Below are 18,363 nucleotides of genomic sequence, written 5' to 3'. Positions count from 1 at the left end.
AGAAGCCAGCCGGTCCCTTGACATGTTTAATTTCAACCCATTTTGGTGCCAAGCACGCAGTGGCAAAAACTAGGAGCCAAACTTAGCCCCAAAGTCACCTGATCCCAGTCAAGGGTCAAAGGTTGTATCCCCCTTTTTTTTTTCACTTGTCTGCTTGGCTTTCACAACTTTGAGACCATCCAGTAAAATGTAGGCCAGCTGCGTTGTAACTTCTTTTATAACACTCCAAGGCGAATTTCATCTTTTAGTGGGAGAATCATCAAACGTGCTCTCACCCGATGATGGAAACTCACAGCTTTCACAACTGCCATCCATTCGTCTAGCAAATCCAGGTTCTCCATTCACAGCATAGGTTTGCTATTGATTTTTGCGACTCATGTTTTGGTGTGAATTGGACACCCTTGTGTATGATAAAAATATTTTCTCTCTTCTGTGATTGGGCTCCAATAAACAGTGAGTCCAAGCTTCTGTGCCAAAGGCTGTGTTGAAGCTTATAGCAGTGAGCTTCAAGTCTCAGAACAATCTTACACTGCCCCCATGTGGTGGTGATCGGAAAAAATCCTCAAGGCCCCCAAATTAATAGGCGTTAAAGTACAGTACAATTAAAACTGCTGTCAAATTAAGTTTGCACCTATTACGTGAGAAAGAAATAAAGAGATGAGGAGGATTTATGACAGATCCGGTGTAAAAGGGGCCGATGACGTAGGTAACAGGGAAAAAAAAAAGAGTGACAGCTGAGGTGAGTCATGTCTATTTTTATTTAGCCGTCGTGTCTCGGTGGACAAGAAACAAAAAAGACACATCTTGTTCCACATAGGTGCAATTAGCGCTTTTTGTGTGACATTTATGGAAAACACTACAGAAGACAGAAGTGGGAGTAAGTCACGTTCAGTCGTTTTCATAAATTTTAGCCAGGATAGTCCTAGCTTCAAAACTTGGTGACTCACCTTTAACAGAAACCAAAGCTATCATATCAATACTTCATAACATTAGAAAGAAAATAAAATAGCATGTGTTTGGATAATTACAAGAATGGTGCAAAAGGTATGACTACTTGGTGCTTCTACTTTGAATGTTGCTACAACATGAAGTTCATTAGACTTCATTGGATCTTATCGTATTTCATCCACCTTCTGATCCTCAACTAAAATTCTCCTGAAATAAACTCAAAATCTCCTTCCCACATCCTCCACACTTTATTCAACATCTTTATATTGACTTTCATATCTGCTCATCTTTTAATCTCATCTCTGGTACATTTGCAAAACTACCATGTTGCCTTTAAATGTCAACAAACGGCATCAAGATGCCAAAGTATGCCAGAAAGAAAGTGGATCATATTTTCTACCTTGTTGCCAGTCGAAATTGCTTCTTAGATCAAACACGTGTCCACAGAACAACTGTTACCAAACTCAAAACATGTGGACTCCATTTTAAAATAAAATTGTTTGTATTCAATCCAGACTAGAATGTGTGAGCTCAGTGCGCGGTGGAGCCGGGGCGCCACACGCAAGGCTGTAGGCCCAGGTTGGAGGTGCTGAATCTGGGTCTGGGAACCCTGGTGTACTGGCTGCCAGTGGATGTCTGCTGGGTAATGCCAGGGGGTCCAAGAGGGCTCAGATCTGGGGCGCTTTTAAACTGCCTGTCACCTTGCTGGGGATAGGAGAACATAGGGGACTGGACTGCATTTGGAGGTGATGCAAAAGTGGGGAGCTGAGGGAGGGGAGCTGTGGGGGCAGGGGGAGGGGACAAAGGCCCTGGGCACCACTGAGATTGGTAGGTGGTGGGAGGCGTTTGAGGATGACAGGGGATTTGGGGTGGCGGGGAGGCGACGTCGGAACGCCACAGCGGTTCTCCGAGAGTCGTGGCTGATCGAGGTACGATCACCTTCAGGGCGGGGCTGGTGGCCTTCGGAGGGGGTGTGGAGAAGCGTTTCACCTCATACACTCGTGCCGTTTTCTGAGGACCACCACTCTGCTGCTGACTGGCAGACACATCCGGTGGACCCCCATAGGTAAACAGAGACGAGTTAAGCTGGTAGGGCTGGTGGTTCATGACATCCACCTGCTTTTTGGTGCCTTTCTTCCCTTTGGATCCAGCTGGTCCTGACTTTGTCACCTCCACCTTCTTTTGGGCTTTGAGAGGGCATGAGGGTGACAGAAGAGGATTGTAGCTGATGGGAGGAGGGGCACGGATGTTGGAAGAGTACTTCCAGGTAGCTGGGAGTGACGGTGTGGGTGAAGGCTCCCTGGTCTGGGAAGGAGAGAATGGTGCCGGGGCAGCGGAGGGACTCCGTTCAACAATGTAGCGATCCATCCGATTCTGTCGGCGGGCAAACAGTTGACCCCCTTTCCCTCCCAGTTGAGGTGTCTGAGGGGTGGTCGGTTTTGGAGCCACAGGGGGCGGTCTGGGTCTCCGCTGAGCCTGCATAAAGTTGCAAGCCTCTGCCCCCAGCCGCATCCAGTCCTCCTCAGGTCCGGACTCGTGGCCGGCCTCACCACCTGTTACAACAGGTGACTCCACGCCCGCTGTTCTCACAAAGCGGTCATCCATGTTTTGCACCATGGACATCAAAGCAGGGTTGGGAGACACTTCTTTGCTTCGAATGGCACTGAACATTGGCTTGTTGTTGCTGCGACCGCGGGCGTTGTGCAGGATGCCAGTGCGAGCAGCTGGCACCGAGATGCGCTGCTCGCGAGTAGCCAGTGAATCAGAGGCTGAGATTTGAGGGGTTGATGCTGTATTCTTGGCAGCTGGGATGCAAGGATGGGCCACTGGGGATAGTTGAGTGGGGGGAACCGTGGACACTTGGACCGGGGAAGTTGGAGACAGTGCAGAGGTGGGAGGTGTTTGAAAGGAAGGAAGGGAGTGAAATGGCTGCGGAGGGGAGAAGGGTTGAGCAGCATGGATTGGGGAATCATGAGGAGTGACGAGGCCAGATGGACACAAAGACGAAGGAGGGGAGAGGGCCGAGGAGCAGGCCGAGGGTGCAACGCCATTGTTGCGAGGCGGGATATAGAGTGAAGCGCTGGACACCGCTCTCCTCCCATCCACTGCTGGGTAGTGAGTAGGCGTGATGGTCACCATGGAGACGGCCGCTGCCGGTTTGGGCTGTGGGGGGCGGAACATCACAGAGGTCACGGACGATCCGGGCGTCGTAGGACCGGAGGTGAAGGTGCGAGCCGTGCGATTGAGAGCAGCAGGACTTAATTGGTGATCAAGGTTTGGACTGAGATTGCCATGTCTGCCGTTTTGAATAAGCGGGGGTGTCAAAGGGGGGCTTAATGTAACACTGGCCCGGCTTATGGCAACTGGACCCCCATTAACAAGAGGTACGTTTGGAGCTGAAGACATAGCCGTGTCCGGTTGCTTCATGGTCTCCAGGTCGAACACCTCCAAGCTTGGAATTTGACTGACAGGTGCCACACAGGTCAAGTTATCTAGCCCCGGGCTGTGATTGACAGTGGCAGACGGGCAGGCGGCACTCCTCCTGTCCAGCAGGTCTAAGTAACCGCTATCCCACGTGGGGTCAAACGAGGCTGAGAAACCCTCCTCGTCCACTTCGGAGCTCTGGATGGAGCTCCCACCTTCCTCTTCCGTCTCCCCTTCAGTGCTCTCACCCCCTTGGTCGTCCTCAGCCTTGCCAAAGCAGGTCAGCGTGTACTTCTTGGCTCTTTGCCGACGCTTCTTGAACATAAGCACCCCCTTGGAGTTTGGATTGGGCGCATCAGTCAGCAGCGAGGCAATAGAGCGGCATTTGGTGCGAGCTTCTTTAACTTGCTTCTCCACCAAACTCTCCCCACGCTGCAGCTCTGTGTAAGAACAAAGTAAAAGGTCAGGACAGGCAAAAGTAGTTACAAAAGTCACAAATACTATTGTGGTAGTACTGTTATTGTATTGCAGTATTGGTGGCTGGTATCGGAAGCTGCCCTCAGTCCCCGATACCTTAAAATAAAGTTGTATCGGCCTGATACCGATACCTGGTATTAGTACACGCCCATCCCTAATCCGGCTTCCTGGTTCTGAACGGTGACAGGGAAGCTTAGCGGTGACAGACAGCCATATGTATTTAGGATTTACAAAAAAGAATTCCTGCTGCTCTCCAACGATGAGCCACACAGTCCAGGATGGTTAGATCACAGACTCCATTCTGTTTTGTCCCCTGTGTACAGAATGTAACCCTGTTGAGTCCGACACTATTTAAAACTATGATAACATTTTGCTAGTTCCACGTGGATAACAAACAAAATAATACAATAGATACTAATTTAAACATAAAAAAATTAAATATTGTCACTGCCCAATTAGTTCTTTGAATTTTTTTTCTTCCTGAACTGAAATTTTACAGAACAGAAACGCCAAATCGTATGGTTACTATTGGGAAAGAATCGGTTTTGAAATAATATGAACAGAAATTTACAAAACTATAAGAAAAAAAATATTAGTCGCAATTAAATTTCTTTTTTATTGAACATAAATAGTTTATATGTATTGATTAAATCACAAAATGTAGAGCTATATGCTTTTAATTGAACAGCAACAAAATTATGCATGGGCTGTTATTTAAACAATATGCTGGTTTAATTCTATTTTGGGATGTATCCCTAAAGCTCTAAATACAAATATTAAATAAAACCTGTGATAGCTTCTAAATCAAAATAATGCAACATGAAACTTTTGATTTCATAAATATTGATCGATCGTTTTTATCTTACCTTTGTGTCGCCTTGTGTGTCCAAGTGCTGAATGAGATGTCGGGTCCCTCATTTTTCAAGACTAACTTTATGTGTGTGTATGTTTAACCTCCCCCGGGACCTCCTACAGCGCTCACACACATACACATTCACGCACTGTGCTACCCTGAGACACTTAGTGGCTGCTCCCTCTCTCGGTGTTAAAGACCTTTTGTTGTCTCCGTCCCGCCACCCAAAGCCACGAATGATGTCAAGCCACTATTCCTGTCCGCCTGACCAGCATTAAACACCTGTCACACACATAGAACCAGGAGACCCCCTCACCCGGAAATATTTAGGGAGCCATGTCATCATTGGGCATGCGTGCAAATAAGAATCTAATACAGTACGCCGGGAGAGGTGTGCCAAAATGTTTTGCATGGTTAACTCAAATATGTGAGCCATAATTTGGATTTTAAAAGGCCCTGTTTGTTTCATTGCTTAATTTAAATACTAGTCACTTACTATCAAAGACATGCTGACTCCCACACTGCTGAATGTGTAACGCGTAACACGAGAAACGGCCCGTCCCTGAACGCCTCGCGCGATATTTTACCCCTACTTACGTCATATATATTCAGCATTTTATGACACATGAAGTCACATCTATCAACTATCACAACATGACTGCCTAAGATGAGGTTTATCACACTCATTGTAAACCTAAACATCCCAAATGTAAGCAAGATGATACATATTTATGATCATGGAGACTATGTGCATTCATGTGGCCTCGGGGTGTGATTCTATAAATATATTTATGTAAATAAGGCTTAGCATAGTACTACAAAATCACTCAGGCCTGGAATAGACCTTGACGTCATGTGGAAACTGCAGTGAATGGCCACTGGAGGGCAGTAAGGAAACATTTGTTGTTTTGTCACTCCTACATGTTTATGTGTCTGAAATAAACGGGTGATTGCATTTTATTTACTCACTGGCTTGCCGAGCTTTGTCCATGTAGGTGGTGGTGAGCTCCTCGCTCACGGGCCCCTGCTGGGGTCCCACCATGGGTACCAGCTGACTCACAGACCCCAGCATCATGGCCTCCTTGGCCCGCTCAGGAGACACCAAAGGTGGGCAGGCGGCGAGACCCACGGAGGCCCCCGCGTCCTGGAACCCGCTGTCTCCTTCGCCCTCAGTCTCCGCCAGGGCCCGCTCCGGAGTTGGGGTGAGTGAGTGCGGGGTGACGCTGGAGGTTGGGGTGGTCCACCCCAGCTGCGGGGGCTGGTAGATGAAGTCCTTATGTGGGACACCGTGCCACTGGCCCTGCATTGGTCCCCCAGCGTCGTTAGCACTCTCATAGCTTAAAGGTGAAAAGGGCAAATCAGGAATGGAAATGCAATAAATCCGTTCCAGACCCTCCAAAATAATGTTCTCACAAAGCGGCAAATATTAAAAAGCTTGAATGGTGTGCACCATTTTAATATGCATGATTTTATCAGAATATATTTTATGAATCGACTTTAACTGTGATCCTACTGTCCTTTCTTCCTTACCCACTCATCTCAGATGTCTCCTCTTCCTCCCCGCGGTTGTCGTAACGGGCGGGTGAGCGAGCGTGAGGAGACGTGCGGCGCTGGCGGCGGTGCGCTTGCGAGAGCGTGTCGGCATCGCTATCCGTCTCTCCATAGTAGGCCTCGCTGTCCGGCGGCGAGGTCACACCGCTGGGTTCGGTGGAGGAACTCACAGAGAGAAGCGGAGGTGAGCAGCGAGCCGGGTACGATGTGGACCTTTTGACCCTCAGGTGCAGCGTAGCATTCTGGGTATCGATGAGGATCATGGCCTGGGCGTGGCTGAGGTCAGCGCACGGGTGGTCGCCGATGGCAACCAGCTCATCGTGCTCCTTCAGCCCCGCCCTGCATGCTTTGCTGCGACGGCGTACCTGCAAGAACAACTGCATCTCGAATGTTTGCAATTTTTCACCCACACTCACAATCTATTGGCATGCAGCACATGTGAGCATAATGGACAGCTGCATCATCCGTAAAGCCCAGAGAGGGGCATGCCTGTCATTCAACCATATGTCGCCCGCATACCCAGAATAAAGCCTATTTGGGAGAAATCAAAACCAAATGTAGAAAGTAACATGAGTAAAATACAGGAACACGTATATGTGCTGTGCTGTGCTGTGTGATGTGTGTGCATGATGTGTCTATCTTTGTGTGTGTGAACAGGAGGCCTTTTTCCATGACTGGCTTCCAACTCCTCTTAAAGAGGCTATTCTTATCCTGCAGCTCTGTGACCCATCAGTCCCTGACCAGGCTTATCTGAGGTATGCCCACCCCCCCACACACACATCAACAGCTGGATGCACGCTTAGCGTCGGAGGGCGGGAGCAAGGTCACAATCCAAATGTCCTTATTACAGAGAACCCAAAAGGCATTGAGATGATTCAACCTCATTTTCAGACTAGCATGGAATGCATGAAATCCAAAGCACGTTCACGATCGAAGGTCGAACAGCTACCACTGTACGTGGCTCAGTTTGAAACTTGACTCCACCAATGTGTGCCACACACACTGTTTTGTGACCCACAAATGAATCACACGGGGGGGCACAGTGGGCATCACTATAATAAGATATTGAGTTGTGTTGAGTAGCACTTCATGATTCATTTTTCAGTCTCTTTGAGAATAACTGGCTGATATATCGTCTCATTGGTCCTAGTCGCATTAACACTGTGTCTATACGGGGCGTCGGATTGAGGGCGGATGCTATTTTGATAAAATGGCAAATAAACACCCTTGGACCTAGAGATCATAGCCAGAAGATTCAAAATAAAGAGAACCAGTCATGTTTCTTGATCTTTCCTACTACTTATTGTTTTGTTCTCAATGCTGAAAAAAAAAACAACCTCATTAAAACAACAAAGCTTGTAAGCAACTGAACAATCTGAAAAAATGAATTATTGATATGTTAATAGATTGGTTCCTTAGGGTCACCTGAGTTTTTGGAGATTCAAGCAATGAAAGAATTTTTTGCTGGCATTAATATTTCTTCTAAAAGAGGCTTCAATAATTAGGACCGTACATCTAAAATGGATGCCTGTGCCATACCTTTGCCACCTGCAGAGGCTTTTGCTGCTCCCTTCCTCCCTGGAGCCTGAACCCCCACGGGACGCCCCCAGAAAGGGAGACCACGATCTCCTCCGCCACCATCCCTGCTCCAGGTCTTCTTGTGTGGGTGCGAGGGTCTTCGCTTGCTCACACTTTGCGAGGAACGACAGGCGTTGGGGCCTTGCTGGCTTGCATCTGCTTCCACGGGAATGCGTCGTTGGAGGGTAAGCAGCGTGTGTGTGTCTGTGTGTCTATGCAAGTGTGTGTGCCTTCATCACACCCTTCTATTCAACACATGCCATGTCATTCTCTGAGGGGATGCTTGCTTGTACACCATCCAGAAATAACCCTCCCCACCCACGCACACACACACTCATACTTTGTGGGGGGGCTCAGCAAGAGTGGGCCTGGGTAGGGGTGGGTCTAAAATTTCTCTGGGTGTATTGTTTTTTGGGCTATCTTAGATGATGCCTTCAAACTGTTTTCTTGAATAGGACCATGAATATGTTGTTATTAATGCAGTTGACTTTATTTCACTCTCACAAAAGGAACATGGCTATTTGCGAAACTATAGGTTTGTTGGTCAGTAATAAAAGTAAAAAAGACAAATAAATGCACAAAAAAAGTACCTGAAAAATCGACTTAATTAATTTGAAATTGTTGCTTTCCGCCACAGGTGCATAGAAGTTTTTTTTTTTATTAGTTAGTAAAACGGCTATTGTAAAAATGCCATTTGTTTTTATTTTTTTACATTTATTTTAATACAAATATCTACATAAATAATGTTGATACTTCAATCACCTCTGAATGAGGTGAAATTGGGACCTGCAGGCGGAAGTGGCTCCGCGCAGTGCGGAAGTGGACGTGGCATACCGCTGCAGCAGTTCCGCTGAATGTCCGCTTCTCGTTCCAAGGGATTAGGGAGAGACACCCGGGGACGACATCCATTTTTCCTTTAGCTCCAGTTGCTAAACCGAGTCAACGGTTCACGACGAGCAAAGTGACGCCTTACTATTCACACATTGGAGGTAGGTTTTGATGTAAAAAAAAAAAAAATGGTGTAACATGTGAGCGTGTCCGGCTCTTTTTTTGCCTTGTTAGCTTGCTAATGCTAATTAGCATTGGCTAAAGTAGTTGCGGTGTAAGCAAATGGATGTCACTTGGGTTTAGCTAGCATGCTAACGTGCTAGCTCCGGTGGTGGTGGTGCGCACAGCTGATTGCAACGCCGCTGTCATAAGCGACTTGGCCGAGTAGCACGAGTTAGCCGGTTCCATCACTCTGGACTTTTGGTAAGTCAACAGTGCAGTACTTTGTACCCGTCGTTGCCAGTCAAAGTATGTATTAGCTTGTGTATGTTGTGGCTACGGTTCTGTCAGGTTCGCCGGGCTAGCGAATTAGCCGTAATGCCGCAGTGAAGCAACCACGCTGTTAGCCTCAATAGCATTCTCAATTGTTGTGTTTACCTCATCAGCCACTTCCCATATTTCGTAATTACTTGTGTTTTTATTTTAACACGCCCTCAAAAGTCCCAACACTGTGTCTTTGGCTACAGGCCCCGACACGCTCAAAAATAACAACACGGCGATTGTGTTTCTTGCCGTAGTTAAATTATTTAAAACCCCGCTCATTTATCCCGTGTTTGTCTTGATAGATGATACCCCTGGTGTAAAAGTTAGTTCTCCAGTTAAAGTGCCTAAATGTCCGCCATTGGAGCACATTTGTTTGCTGAGTGATTGACACTGATAGATTGTAATGATTTTTGTGTGTCTGTTGTATGTATTAGGTTACTCTGAACCATTTGTTAGCACATCTTTCTCACAGTGATGAGGTTCATGGTTTGATTCTTGTCTCCATCATACACAATGCAAATATGATTTTCTTTGACCTGGAAATGTGAGTGGCATTCAGTGGAGAGTGTGTGTTCCAGTTTAAGCAAATAAAGGTGTTGTCAGGGAATTTATAAAAGTAGCATCTTATGCTAAGCTAGTTTGGAGATAGTTGACGTGTCTTATCATAGCTGCCATCTATACAGTTGATAATGTTGTCTCGGTGTCATCCAGATTTAGGGATGAAGGAGAATGTAAACCAGCACACTCCCATGGCCTCTCCTTACGTCCAGCCTCAGCCTGGTTACGGGCAGCAGCCCGCCTTTGCACCCTTGGACGGCGGATGCCCGCCGCCCTACGCACCTTACAATGGCCCTATGTCGGCCTACCAGCCTGGAGTGCCACCGCAAGGTAAAACTCGGCACACGCCTGGCTAGGGTAATTTTACTAGGTTCTTATTTTACTGAGGTTTAATTTTAGATGATGGCGCTTTCACACCAGTAACCTTGTTCTGCTGTCTCCTATCACACTAATCACAATCTGAGTTGCCTTCACTTGGCCTGATATTTTCACCCCATCATTCCTCCCGCCATTACCAACCTTTTTTCCCCCCTGTTGTTCGACTCTTGTATTTCAGGTTATTCATCTTTCACCACCTTCCCTTCTAAGGCTGTACCAGCCAACCCCGTCTCAGAGCTGTCCTCTCCTCTTGACCTAGGTAACGCCCTTCTGTCACTCTTCTCACTCTGCCATCATTCAGTCCTCGCCTTACCTGCAGGCATAGTCATGTGCTCCACAAAATCAGACTTTAGGGACAGATGAGGGTTTTGTTGTTGTTGTTATTTTAATCTCAAATGGAATTTCTACTCGTCTTCCAGGTCACGGCAGGGCTCCTCCCACTTCGGGGCCAGCGCCTGTATCTGCTCCTCAAGCGTACAATCAGTATGGCGGTCATCATCAAGGTGACATGCAGAACGGACCCCCGCCCATGACACAGGCGCCCCCAAGGTACCGATTCTATTTTCTCATTCCAATAGTCATTGTGAAAAAAGGGATTCTAATGTTTTGTGTTGTTTCCAGGCCAGTTGCATCCCAGTCGTACAACCAAGGAGCACCCAATCTGTCAGGGCCGCCCACTTCTTACTCCCAAAACTACGGACCCCCACCCACAATGCAACACTTCTCGAGTCAGATGAGCGGCTTGCAAATTAACGCCGGGCCGCCCAACGCCGCCGGGCCCGGATACGGTACGAACACTTATCTGTGCACCCAACAGCATTGCCGCTTCAGTTATTTCGGTTTAAACTTCTTTGGTCAAAAATACATAATGAAGTCAAAGTATGATGAGGGTATTAAATAATCATTTTTGAAACTCTGCTCATTTGAATATTGCCTTTGTCGATTGACACCCCCCTGGCGTGTGTGTCTCCTCAGCTTCACCTCACAGCTCCCAGCCTCCCGTCAGTCGGTCCTTCTCAGCTGCGCCTCCGCCCACCTACACGCAAGCTCCGCCCCCTGCGTCATCCGCTCCCACCCAGGGGCCCCCTGCCGTGTCTCAGCAGTACTACGGAGGCCCCCCTCCGCCTTCCCATTCATTTTTGCCTCCTACTTCACAACAGCAATTCACCTCCCCTGCTCCTCCTCCGCCTAGCAGTCAGCCATCCTTTGCTCCTCCTCCCGCGTACTCGGCTCCCCCACCGGCTCAGGCTCCCTCCCCGTCCATGTCGCAGCCTCAGCAGTCCTTCGCCCCCACCCAGCCACCCACCTCCACTCAGTATCCTCCGACGTCAGCCCCCTCCGGCCAGTACCCAGGCCCCTTGCCGCCTCAGCAGCAACCCCCGTTCCCCTCAGGTCCCCTTCCCCCCAGACCTCAGATGCCCCCCTCATCCATGTCTCAGAGCAACCACTTACCTCCAGGACCACAGGGCCCGCTAGGTCCTCCTGGACCGCTGCAGCCGCAGCAGATGCCCCCACCCCAACCTGGCATGCCAGGAGGGTACCCTCCCCAACAGAATGGTGAGCAGACTGAGTGCATATCACCTCTCCACTGTACATGTGTTTATCTGCTCTCTATTCTTCTCCCATCAGGTGCATTTGGTCAGCCAAGAGGGCCTCAGCCCGGTTTCATGGGACCTTATCCTGGCCAACCCAATTACGGCGCTCCGGGACCGGCGCCTGGCTCTGCCCCACCTGCACAGAAAAGAGTGGACCCGGATACCATTCCTAGCCCAGTAAGAAGCCGCAATACACATTTTCCACGCAAGCTCTCTCTAGTTGCGCATGACGGACAGTAGCAATAGCCACTTCTACTGACCAATTTCTGTCTGAATAACAATTCTTGCAACATCTCACGACGTTTTCACACTGCTGCTCCTTTTCTGTGTCTTTCAATCTGTGGTGTTGATTAACTGTTGTCCTGTTTTGCACAACCTTGCCGGACAAACTTTTTTGAACGTAAAGCAAGCGTCTGACATGCCGGCCGTGCAGAAATCAAGACATAGAATAGACCCAGACGCAATTCCCAGTCCAGTAAGTGTCCACGTGTGGCTCTTTCCCTTGCCCTCGTGCTGGCTTTCCAAACACATCCCCACCACCGCTTGACCTCGCACCTCCTGTCAGTGAAAAGGGACACTGCTTTTTGTGTGTGTGTGTTTTGGATCTCTTGGTTTTCACATGCTTTTATTTTTAGAGTCTTATCAGTGTTTTGCCCACCCCCTGCTCCCCTCACCTACATTCTCTCCATTTGCTGCATGTTAGTCTTCACTTGCATGCCTCTGGGGATTTACCTTCTTTCTTGGGGATGGAATTTTGGTTTACGTCAACATTCTTAACTGTGTGTCCTTGAAAGGTCAATGACTAGAGCAAAATTGTGTGGATGGTTGTGTGCGTGCGTGTGATAGAGGGAGGTCATGTAAGGGAGGCTGCGTAAGACTTTGGATTTTTTTATTGTAGCTAATTTAATTTTGACTTACTTAGTCAATGCGACATGTTTGTTCAAAGTTGCCGTTGTATTTATTTATTTTTTTCTTCACAATCATTGTGTCCATCTTGTAGATCCAAGTAATCGAAGCTGACAAAGCCAAGAGCACAGAGCCATTCAGCACAGGCGTCAGGGGTCAAGCGCCGCCACTGGTCACCACCGACTTCCACGTCCAAGACCAAGGTGAGACCTCCAACATCCCCCGAGCTGGTCATCACTCAAAAGATGCGATTGTAACGTTTGTGTGAATTTGTAGGGAACGCCAGCCCCAGGTTTATCCGCTGCACCGCGTACAACATGCCCTGCACGGCAGACATGGCCAAGCAGTCTCAGGTGCCGCTGGCCGCAGTCATCAAGCCCCTCGCCACGCTGCCGCCGGACGAGGTCAGGAATGCAATTCAGATTTTTTTGTGCATGTCAAAAAAAGGAACCATACAAAGCATCTCACTACACAATTGTTTGTGCGATAGGTGCCTCCATACCTGGTGGACCATGGTGAAGGAGGTCCCATCCGCTGCAACCGCTGCAAGGCCTACATGTGCCCGTACATGCAATTCATCGAGGGAGGCCGCCGCTTCCAGTGCGGCTTTTGCACTTGTGTCACAGAAGGTGAGTGTGTGTGTGTTACGCTTTTAATGCAAGTTGTTGATGATCTTTGTGGATGTGTGTGTGTGTGTCCAGTCCCTCCTCATTACTTCCAGCATCTGGACCACACTGGCAAGAGAGTGGACTTCTACGACAGACCGGAGCTTTCGCTGGGTAGCTACGAGTTCCTGGCCACCGTTGACTACTGTAAAGTGAGTGCTCCGCTCTTGCGACATCCTAACATACTCGACAAGTCACTCACGTCGCTTTTTGGTTTTAGAACAACAAAATTCCTCAGCCCCCGGCCTTCATCTTCTTCATTGATGTGTCCTACAACGCCGTCAAGAGCGGCATGGTCAAGATTGTCTGCCAAGAACTCAAGACGCTTCTGGACCAGCTGCCCAGGTCGGTGCTCATGGAAGAAAACCTCCTGTTAACCATTCAACTATATTTATAGAGTGCATTGTAACAAATACATTCCAGAGAGAACCCAGACTTGGACTCGGCAGTGCGAGTCGGTTTCGTGACCTACAACAAGGTGTTGCACTTCTACAATGTCAAGTCCAGCCTGGCCCAGCCTCAGATGCTGGTGGTGTCGGATGTGTCAGAAATGTTCGTGCCACTGCTGGACGGCTTCCTCGTTAACGTTGGGGAGAGCCGGCAGGTCATTGAAAGGTGGGCAAAAAGAACAAATGTTTTGTAGCGGCTTTTAAATGTATCATGTGACATAATGTCTTTCATCTTCTGCAGTTTGCTGGATCACATCCCGGAAATGTTTGCAGACACTCGAGAGACTGAGACAGTCTTTGGACCTGTTATACAGGCCGGACTGGAGGCGCTCAAGGTAATTTTTGTTTGTCCGGGTTTCGGTGGTTCTGCGCCGTGACGGGTGTAATACTTTATGATGTTCCTCAGGCGGCAGACTGCTCTGGGAAGCTGTTTATGTTCCACACCTCGTTGCCCATTGCCGAGGCCCCCGGCAAACTCAAGAACAGAGAAGACAAGAAGCTGATTGGCAGTGATAAGGAAAAGGTAAGAAGTTCAATATTTTCCTGACATACTATATAAATGTGTGTGGCCCTCCCCATCTCCAAATACTTCTGAAATCTGACGTTTGGTGTCTTGTCCAGTCTTTGTTTCAGCCTCAGGTGGGCTTCTACAACACACTGGCAAAAGAGTGCGTGGCACAGGGCTGCTGCGTGGACCTCTTCCTCTTCCCCAACCAGTACGTGGACGTGGCGACACTCGCCGTAGTTCCCGTCTCCACCGGAGGCTCGGTCTACAAGTACACCTACTTCCAGGTTGGACATTCTTCAGGGTACACCCTGAAAAGTAGTCTTCAGATCTTGTAAGCTTTAATTTATTATTTCTATCTTTCCAGGCTCAGTCGGACCAGGAGAGGTTCCTAAATGATCTTCGACGAGACGTTCAGAAGCCGATGGGCTTTGATGCTGTCATGAGGGTTCGAACCAGCACAGGTGAGTCACTATTTTCATTTGTTATTTGGGTGGGATGAGGCTTGAGCCCTTTCATGAATAACAACAATCTGTGAGTAATGGACACCCCCACTAAAACATTTAATAATTTCCTACAAATGCCACAAGATGGTGGGAAAACTTTGCAATCAGACATGGCTACGGATTGATGAAAAGAAGTTCCTTTGCTCACTTCAACATAGTTATTTAACATTATGATGCCTCAAGGTAGCGGCAAAGACAAGGCTTGAGCACAAAAACATTAAATTATTTATCAAATACCAAATTGATTCCAAATTTTTATTTACGTTTATTTTTGGAAATACATTGCAATTGACTCATTGGTTTTTTTTCCATTTCTTGTTTTCCTTAGGAATACGAGCAACTGACTTCTTTGGCTCGTTCTACATGAGCAACACCACCGACGTCGAGCTCGCCGGGCTCGACTGCGACAAGGCAGTCACGGTGGAGTTCAAGCACGACGATAAGCTCAGTGAGGAGACCGGGGCGCTCATGCAGGCGAGTTGTAATTCTTCCCGGGGAGCTGCTCATTGTTTCTTTCATTCTAAACTCGTTGCTTGTGCCCCCCTGCAGTGCGCCGTGTTGTACACCAACTGCGGCGGCCAAAGGCGCCTACGTGTTCACAACATGGCTGTCAACTGCTGCTCCCAACTGTCCGACCTTTACCGCAATTGTGAGACGGACACCATCATCAACTTTCTCTCTAAATATGGTGAGGACCTGCACTCTCTCAAACTTTTTTGAACTCATTTTTTTCAGTTGTCACATCGTGTTTGTCTTTTATCACAGCTTTCCGCGGCATCCTTAACAATCCCACGAAGGCGGTGAGGGACACTCTGGTCAACCAGTGTGCCCAGATCCTGGCCTGCTATCGCAAGAACTGTGCCAGTCCCTCGTCGGCTGGTCAGGTACGATTCTAAAATGTCCACTGTTAAAAATCCCTAGTCCCTTTGAAGGAATGCTATAAATCTAAGCTGTTATAATTGAGTCCCCTCATGGAATACATAAATCTGTCTATAGCTTCTTCACCAACGTTTGGAGTAATTTTTTTTCTCCAGTTGGTCCTCCCCGAGTGCATGAAACTGCTGCCCGTCTACCTTAATTGCGTGCTGAAGAGCGACCTGCTGCTGCCCGCCGCCGACGTGTCGCTGGATGACAGGGCCTACTTACGACAGCTCATCAGCTGCATGGACGTGTCCGAGACGCACGTGTTTTTCTACCCACGCCTGCTGCCGCTGGTATGTAATTTGAAAGAAAAAAAATAAATTAGCATTGTGGATATCTCTAAGAGTGGTTACTTTTTCCATAGATGAAGCTGGAAAGCGGCTCGTTGCCAGTGGCGGTGCGGGCGTCGGAGGAGAGGCTGTCTAAAGGGGGCGTATACCTGTTGGAGACGGGCCTGCACCTCTTCCTGTGGGTGGGGGCCAACGCGCAGCAAGAGCTGCTGCTCAACATCTTTGGAACATCTAATTTTGGCCAGATCGACGCGTCAATGGTGAGACAATGCTGGTTGTGTTTTCAGTTTGAATGTTTCTCTTCTACACCATGGTATTTTGAACCAGATATGTGTTACCTGGAGAAATTATGTTTTTAATTTTTTAAATGTTTCAGACGTGTCTACCTGTCTTGGATAATCCTTTCTCGCTAAGACTCCGAGAGATGATTGACTCCTTCAGAGCACAGCGGTCACGATACATGAAGGTATACCTCTAGATTTAGAACCCAAGTATGGGGCACTCACCATTTTTATGATTATTCATTTGAAGTCATGGCCATTTCCAGGGTGTCCCTCAAACATTTTAGAGATTTTGTCTGGGGTTTAACAAAAATGCAAAACTAAATTAATATGATGTGTTTGTGCTGTTCCACACACACACACTCTCTGCTGTCACAGCTGGTGGTAGTGAAGCAGGAGGACCGCTCTGAGCTCATCTTCCGACACTTCCTGATGGAGGACAAAAGCGCCAGTGGCGGCGCTTCCTACGTGGACTTCCTGTGTCACATGCACAAGGAAATCCGCCAGCTCCTCAGCTAGATTGGTCTTCGCCGCCATCTTCTCCTTTCCTTCTATTCTGCCCCTTCTTCCCATGTCTTTTTTTTTTTTTTTTTACCTAATGATCTCTTCATTGTCAGCGGAGCACCACAGCTGGCACATTACAATGTGTGAGCGTATGAGGAAATTTGTGTGGGTGTGAGATAATCTGGTGTTAATAGAGCTTCACTCTGCCTCAAATCGACTGCGAGGGAGGACGAAGAAGAGGGGGAGGAGGGAGGGTGATGTATGTATATACACACACACATACACACACACACAATGAAGAATAATGTATGCAACCGGACTGTATGTATTGACTAGCACTGACTAAAGGCTCTTTAAGGCACCCTCTCTCATATATGGTTTTTATATAGAATCCAATCCCGTTCTATAGGAGGTCTCCGTGCTAGCAAGACAACAATGAAATCAAATAAATGCTGTAACCTGATCTCCGCCACTCCCTTAATCATTTATCGCCTTAGAGCAATCCGCTTCCTCTGTATGTGTGTGTGTGTGTGTGCGCCTGTTACTGTATTTATTAAAAAAAAAAGGTTCAGATAAATGCCAGAATAATTAACATTTGCTCTCTTTAATGTCACCAAAATTGAGCTTTATCTTTCATAATGGCCCTTGTGCTGGATTTTGCAGCCATGCTAATGAAGTGTCTTCACCTTTACAGACTAATAGGAGTTTCTGATTGAGACAAAGGTAGTTAACAAGTTGTTCATTGACAACACTCGATTATTAGGATTCATTAAGTGTACCTAATGAAGTGTCCCCACTTTCTGCAGCCAGGGCTTGTTTATTAATGCAACGGGAAGCATCGGCTAATGGAAACACCTTTGCTCGTACGTAATCGTCCTCCGTTCTCACGCATTGACCAACCGTGATCAATTAGTTACGCCACAAACACATTTTGTGTGTGTGACGCCCCCTTGTGTCTGATTGTCCGGACTGAGGTGTCCCACTTGACACATGGAGGAAACTGCATTAATTAACAAAAAATAAACAAACTAAGCATTTTATTTTTTGCAAAGCTCCAGGTTGGTAGATCCGATTGGTGGTGTCTCTAATAGTTCTCACTTCCTGTGGGGCAGCTGCAGGCCTTCTCGCGCCATAATTTCTATGTGGTGTGAGTAAAGTGGACAAATGGACCTGCACTGAGTAGTCTGTGTGTTTATATATATATATATATACATAAATTTATATCAAATATATAATTTGTACAGAATTCATAGAGAAGAAGCCTTCTGATGGATTGTTTTGCCATCATAAACAGAAAATGGCTTTTACTAATGAAAGGGGTTTAATGTCACAACTGATTTATTTTAGCGAGTGAGTGCATGCGTGTGTCGGTCCTGGTGAAATTTCGCCTGAGGAACAGAGGGACCCTCTAACGAACCTACCAAAATTCAAGTCAAAATCACCTTGTGTTCCTTCGCAAACAAAAAGATGTACAAATGTGTTTGAAATCTTTTGTTCTCTGTTATTTGGATTGATCTTCACTGTATAATCTTGCTTGTTTTGTTCCCTTTTTTTTTTTGTAGCCCCCGCCACCCCCGTTTCTCATTGCCTCTCGGGACTGCTAATAAAAATGATTGTTTCAAAAGTGAAATTCAACACGTCTTCCCAAGCTGGCTTCATTTTG

The 18,363-nt window shown here is 47.5% G+C and overlaps 2 protein-coding genes and 1 long non-coding RNA gene across 7 annotated transcripts; 2 read left to right on the top strand and 1 right to left on the bottom strand.

The window, feature by feature from the left end:
- Positions 1 to 739: 739 nt before the first annotated feature.
- On the bottom strand, positions 740 to 7,912 carry LOC125991767 (synaptopodin 2-like protein). The gene is made up of 4 exons (XM_049760159.1): positions 7,793 to 7,912; positions 6,233 to 6,618; positions 5,672 to 6,039; positions 740 to 3,812 (listed from the first exon to the last, which is right to left on the bottom strand). The coding sequence occupies exons 1-4, from the start codon at positions 7,892 to 7,894 to the stop codon at positions 1,480 to 1,482; spliced, it is 3,189 nt and encodes a 1,062-aa protein (XP_049616116.1). The 5' UTR covers positions 7,895 to 7,912; the 3' UTR covers positions 740 to 1,479.
- LOC125991773 (uncharacterized) lies at positions 5,766 to 7,955 on the top strand. The gene is made up of 4 exons (XR_007489445.1): positions 5,766 to 5,904; positions 6,246 to 6,437; positions 6,911 to 7,008; positions 7,808 to 7,955. It is a non-coding gene; the product is annotated as an uncharacterized lncRNA (long non-coding RNA).
- A 691-nt stretch (positions 7,956 to 8,646) lies between these two features.
- Positions 8,647 to 18,335, top strand: sec24c (SEC24 homolog C, COPII coat complex component). Of its 5 annotated transcripts, XR_007489189.2 has the most exons (26): positions 8,647 to 8,820; positions 9,854 to 10,030; positions 10,257 to 10,337; positions 10,498 to 10,627; positions 10,700 to 10,866; positions 11,054 to 11,635; positions 11,708 to 11,850; positions 12,080 to 12,148; positions 12,674 to 12,782; positions 12,856 to 12,983; positions 13,070 to 13,208; positions 13,281 to 13,396; positions 13,465 to 13,589; positions 13,668 to 13,859; positions 13,935 to 14,028; positions 14,100 to 14,216; positions 14,315 to 14,485; positions 14,566 to 14,662; positions 15,033 to 15,178; positions 15,254 to 15,392; positions 15,470 to 15,588; positions 15,739 to 15,918; positions 15,990 to 16,175; positions 16,292 to 16,381; positions 16,575 to 16,959; positions 18,263 to 18,335. XR_007489189.2 is itself a non-coding variant. In XM_049758770.2 (25 exons), the coding sequence occupies exons 2-25, from the start codon at positions 9,862 to 9,864 to the stop codon at positions 16,713 to 16,715; spliced, it is 3,630 nt and encodes a 1,209-aa protein (XP_049614727.1). In that variant the 5' UTR covers positions 8,647 to 8,820; positions 9,854 to 9,861; the 3' UTR covers positions 16,716 to 17,163. The 5 variants fall into 5 exon arrangements, 4 of the variants coding, with proteins under 4 accessions (XP_049614727.1, XP_049614729.1, XP_049614728.1 ...); XM_049758770.2 differs by lacking the exon at positions 18,263 to 18,335 and having other exon boundaries at positions 16,575 to 17,163; XM_049758772.1 differs by lacking the exons at positions 10,257 to 10,337; positions 18,263 to 18,335 and having other exon boundaries at positions 8,648 to 8,820; positions 16,575 to 17,163.
- The last annotated feature ends 28 nt before the right edge of the window (positions 18,336 to 18,363 follow it).

Source organism: Syngnathus scovelli, chromosome 21 (genome assembly GCF_024217435.2).
Source record: "Syngnathus scovelli strain Florida chromosome 21, RoL_Ssco_1.2, whole genome shotgun sequence".
NCBI lineage: Eukaryota > Metazoa > Chordata > Actinopteri > Syngnathiformes > Syngnathidae > Syngnathus > Syngnathus scovelli.
This window is presented reverse-complemented; position numbering and strand designations above follow the sequence as displayed.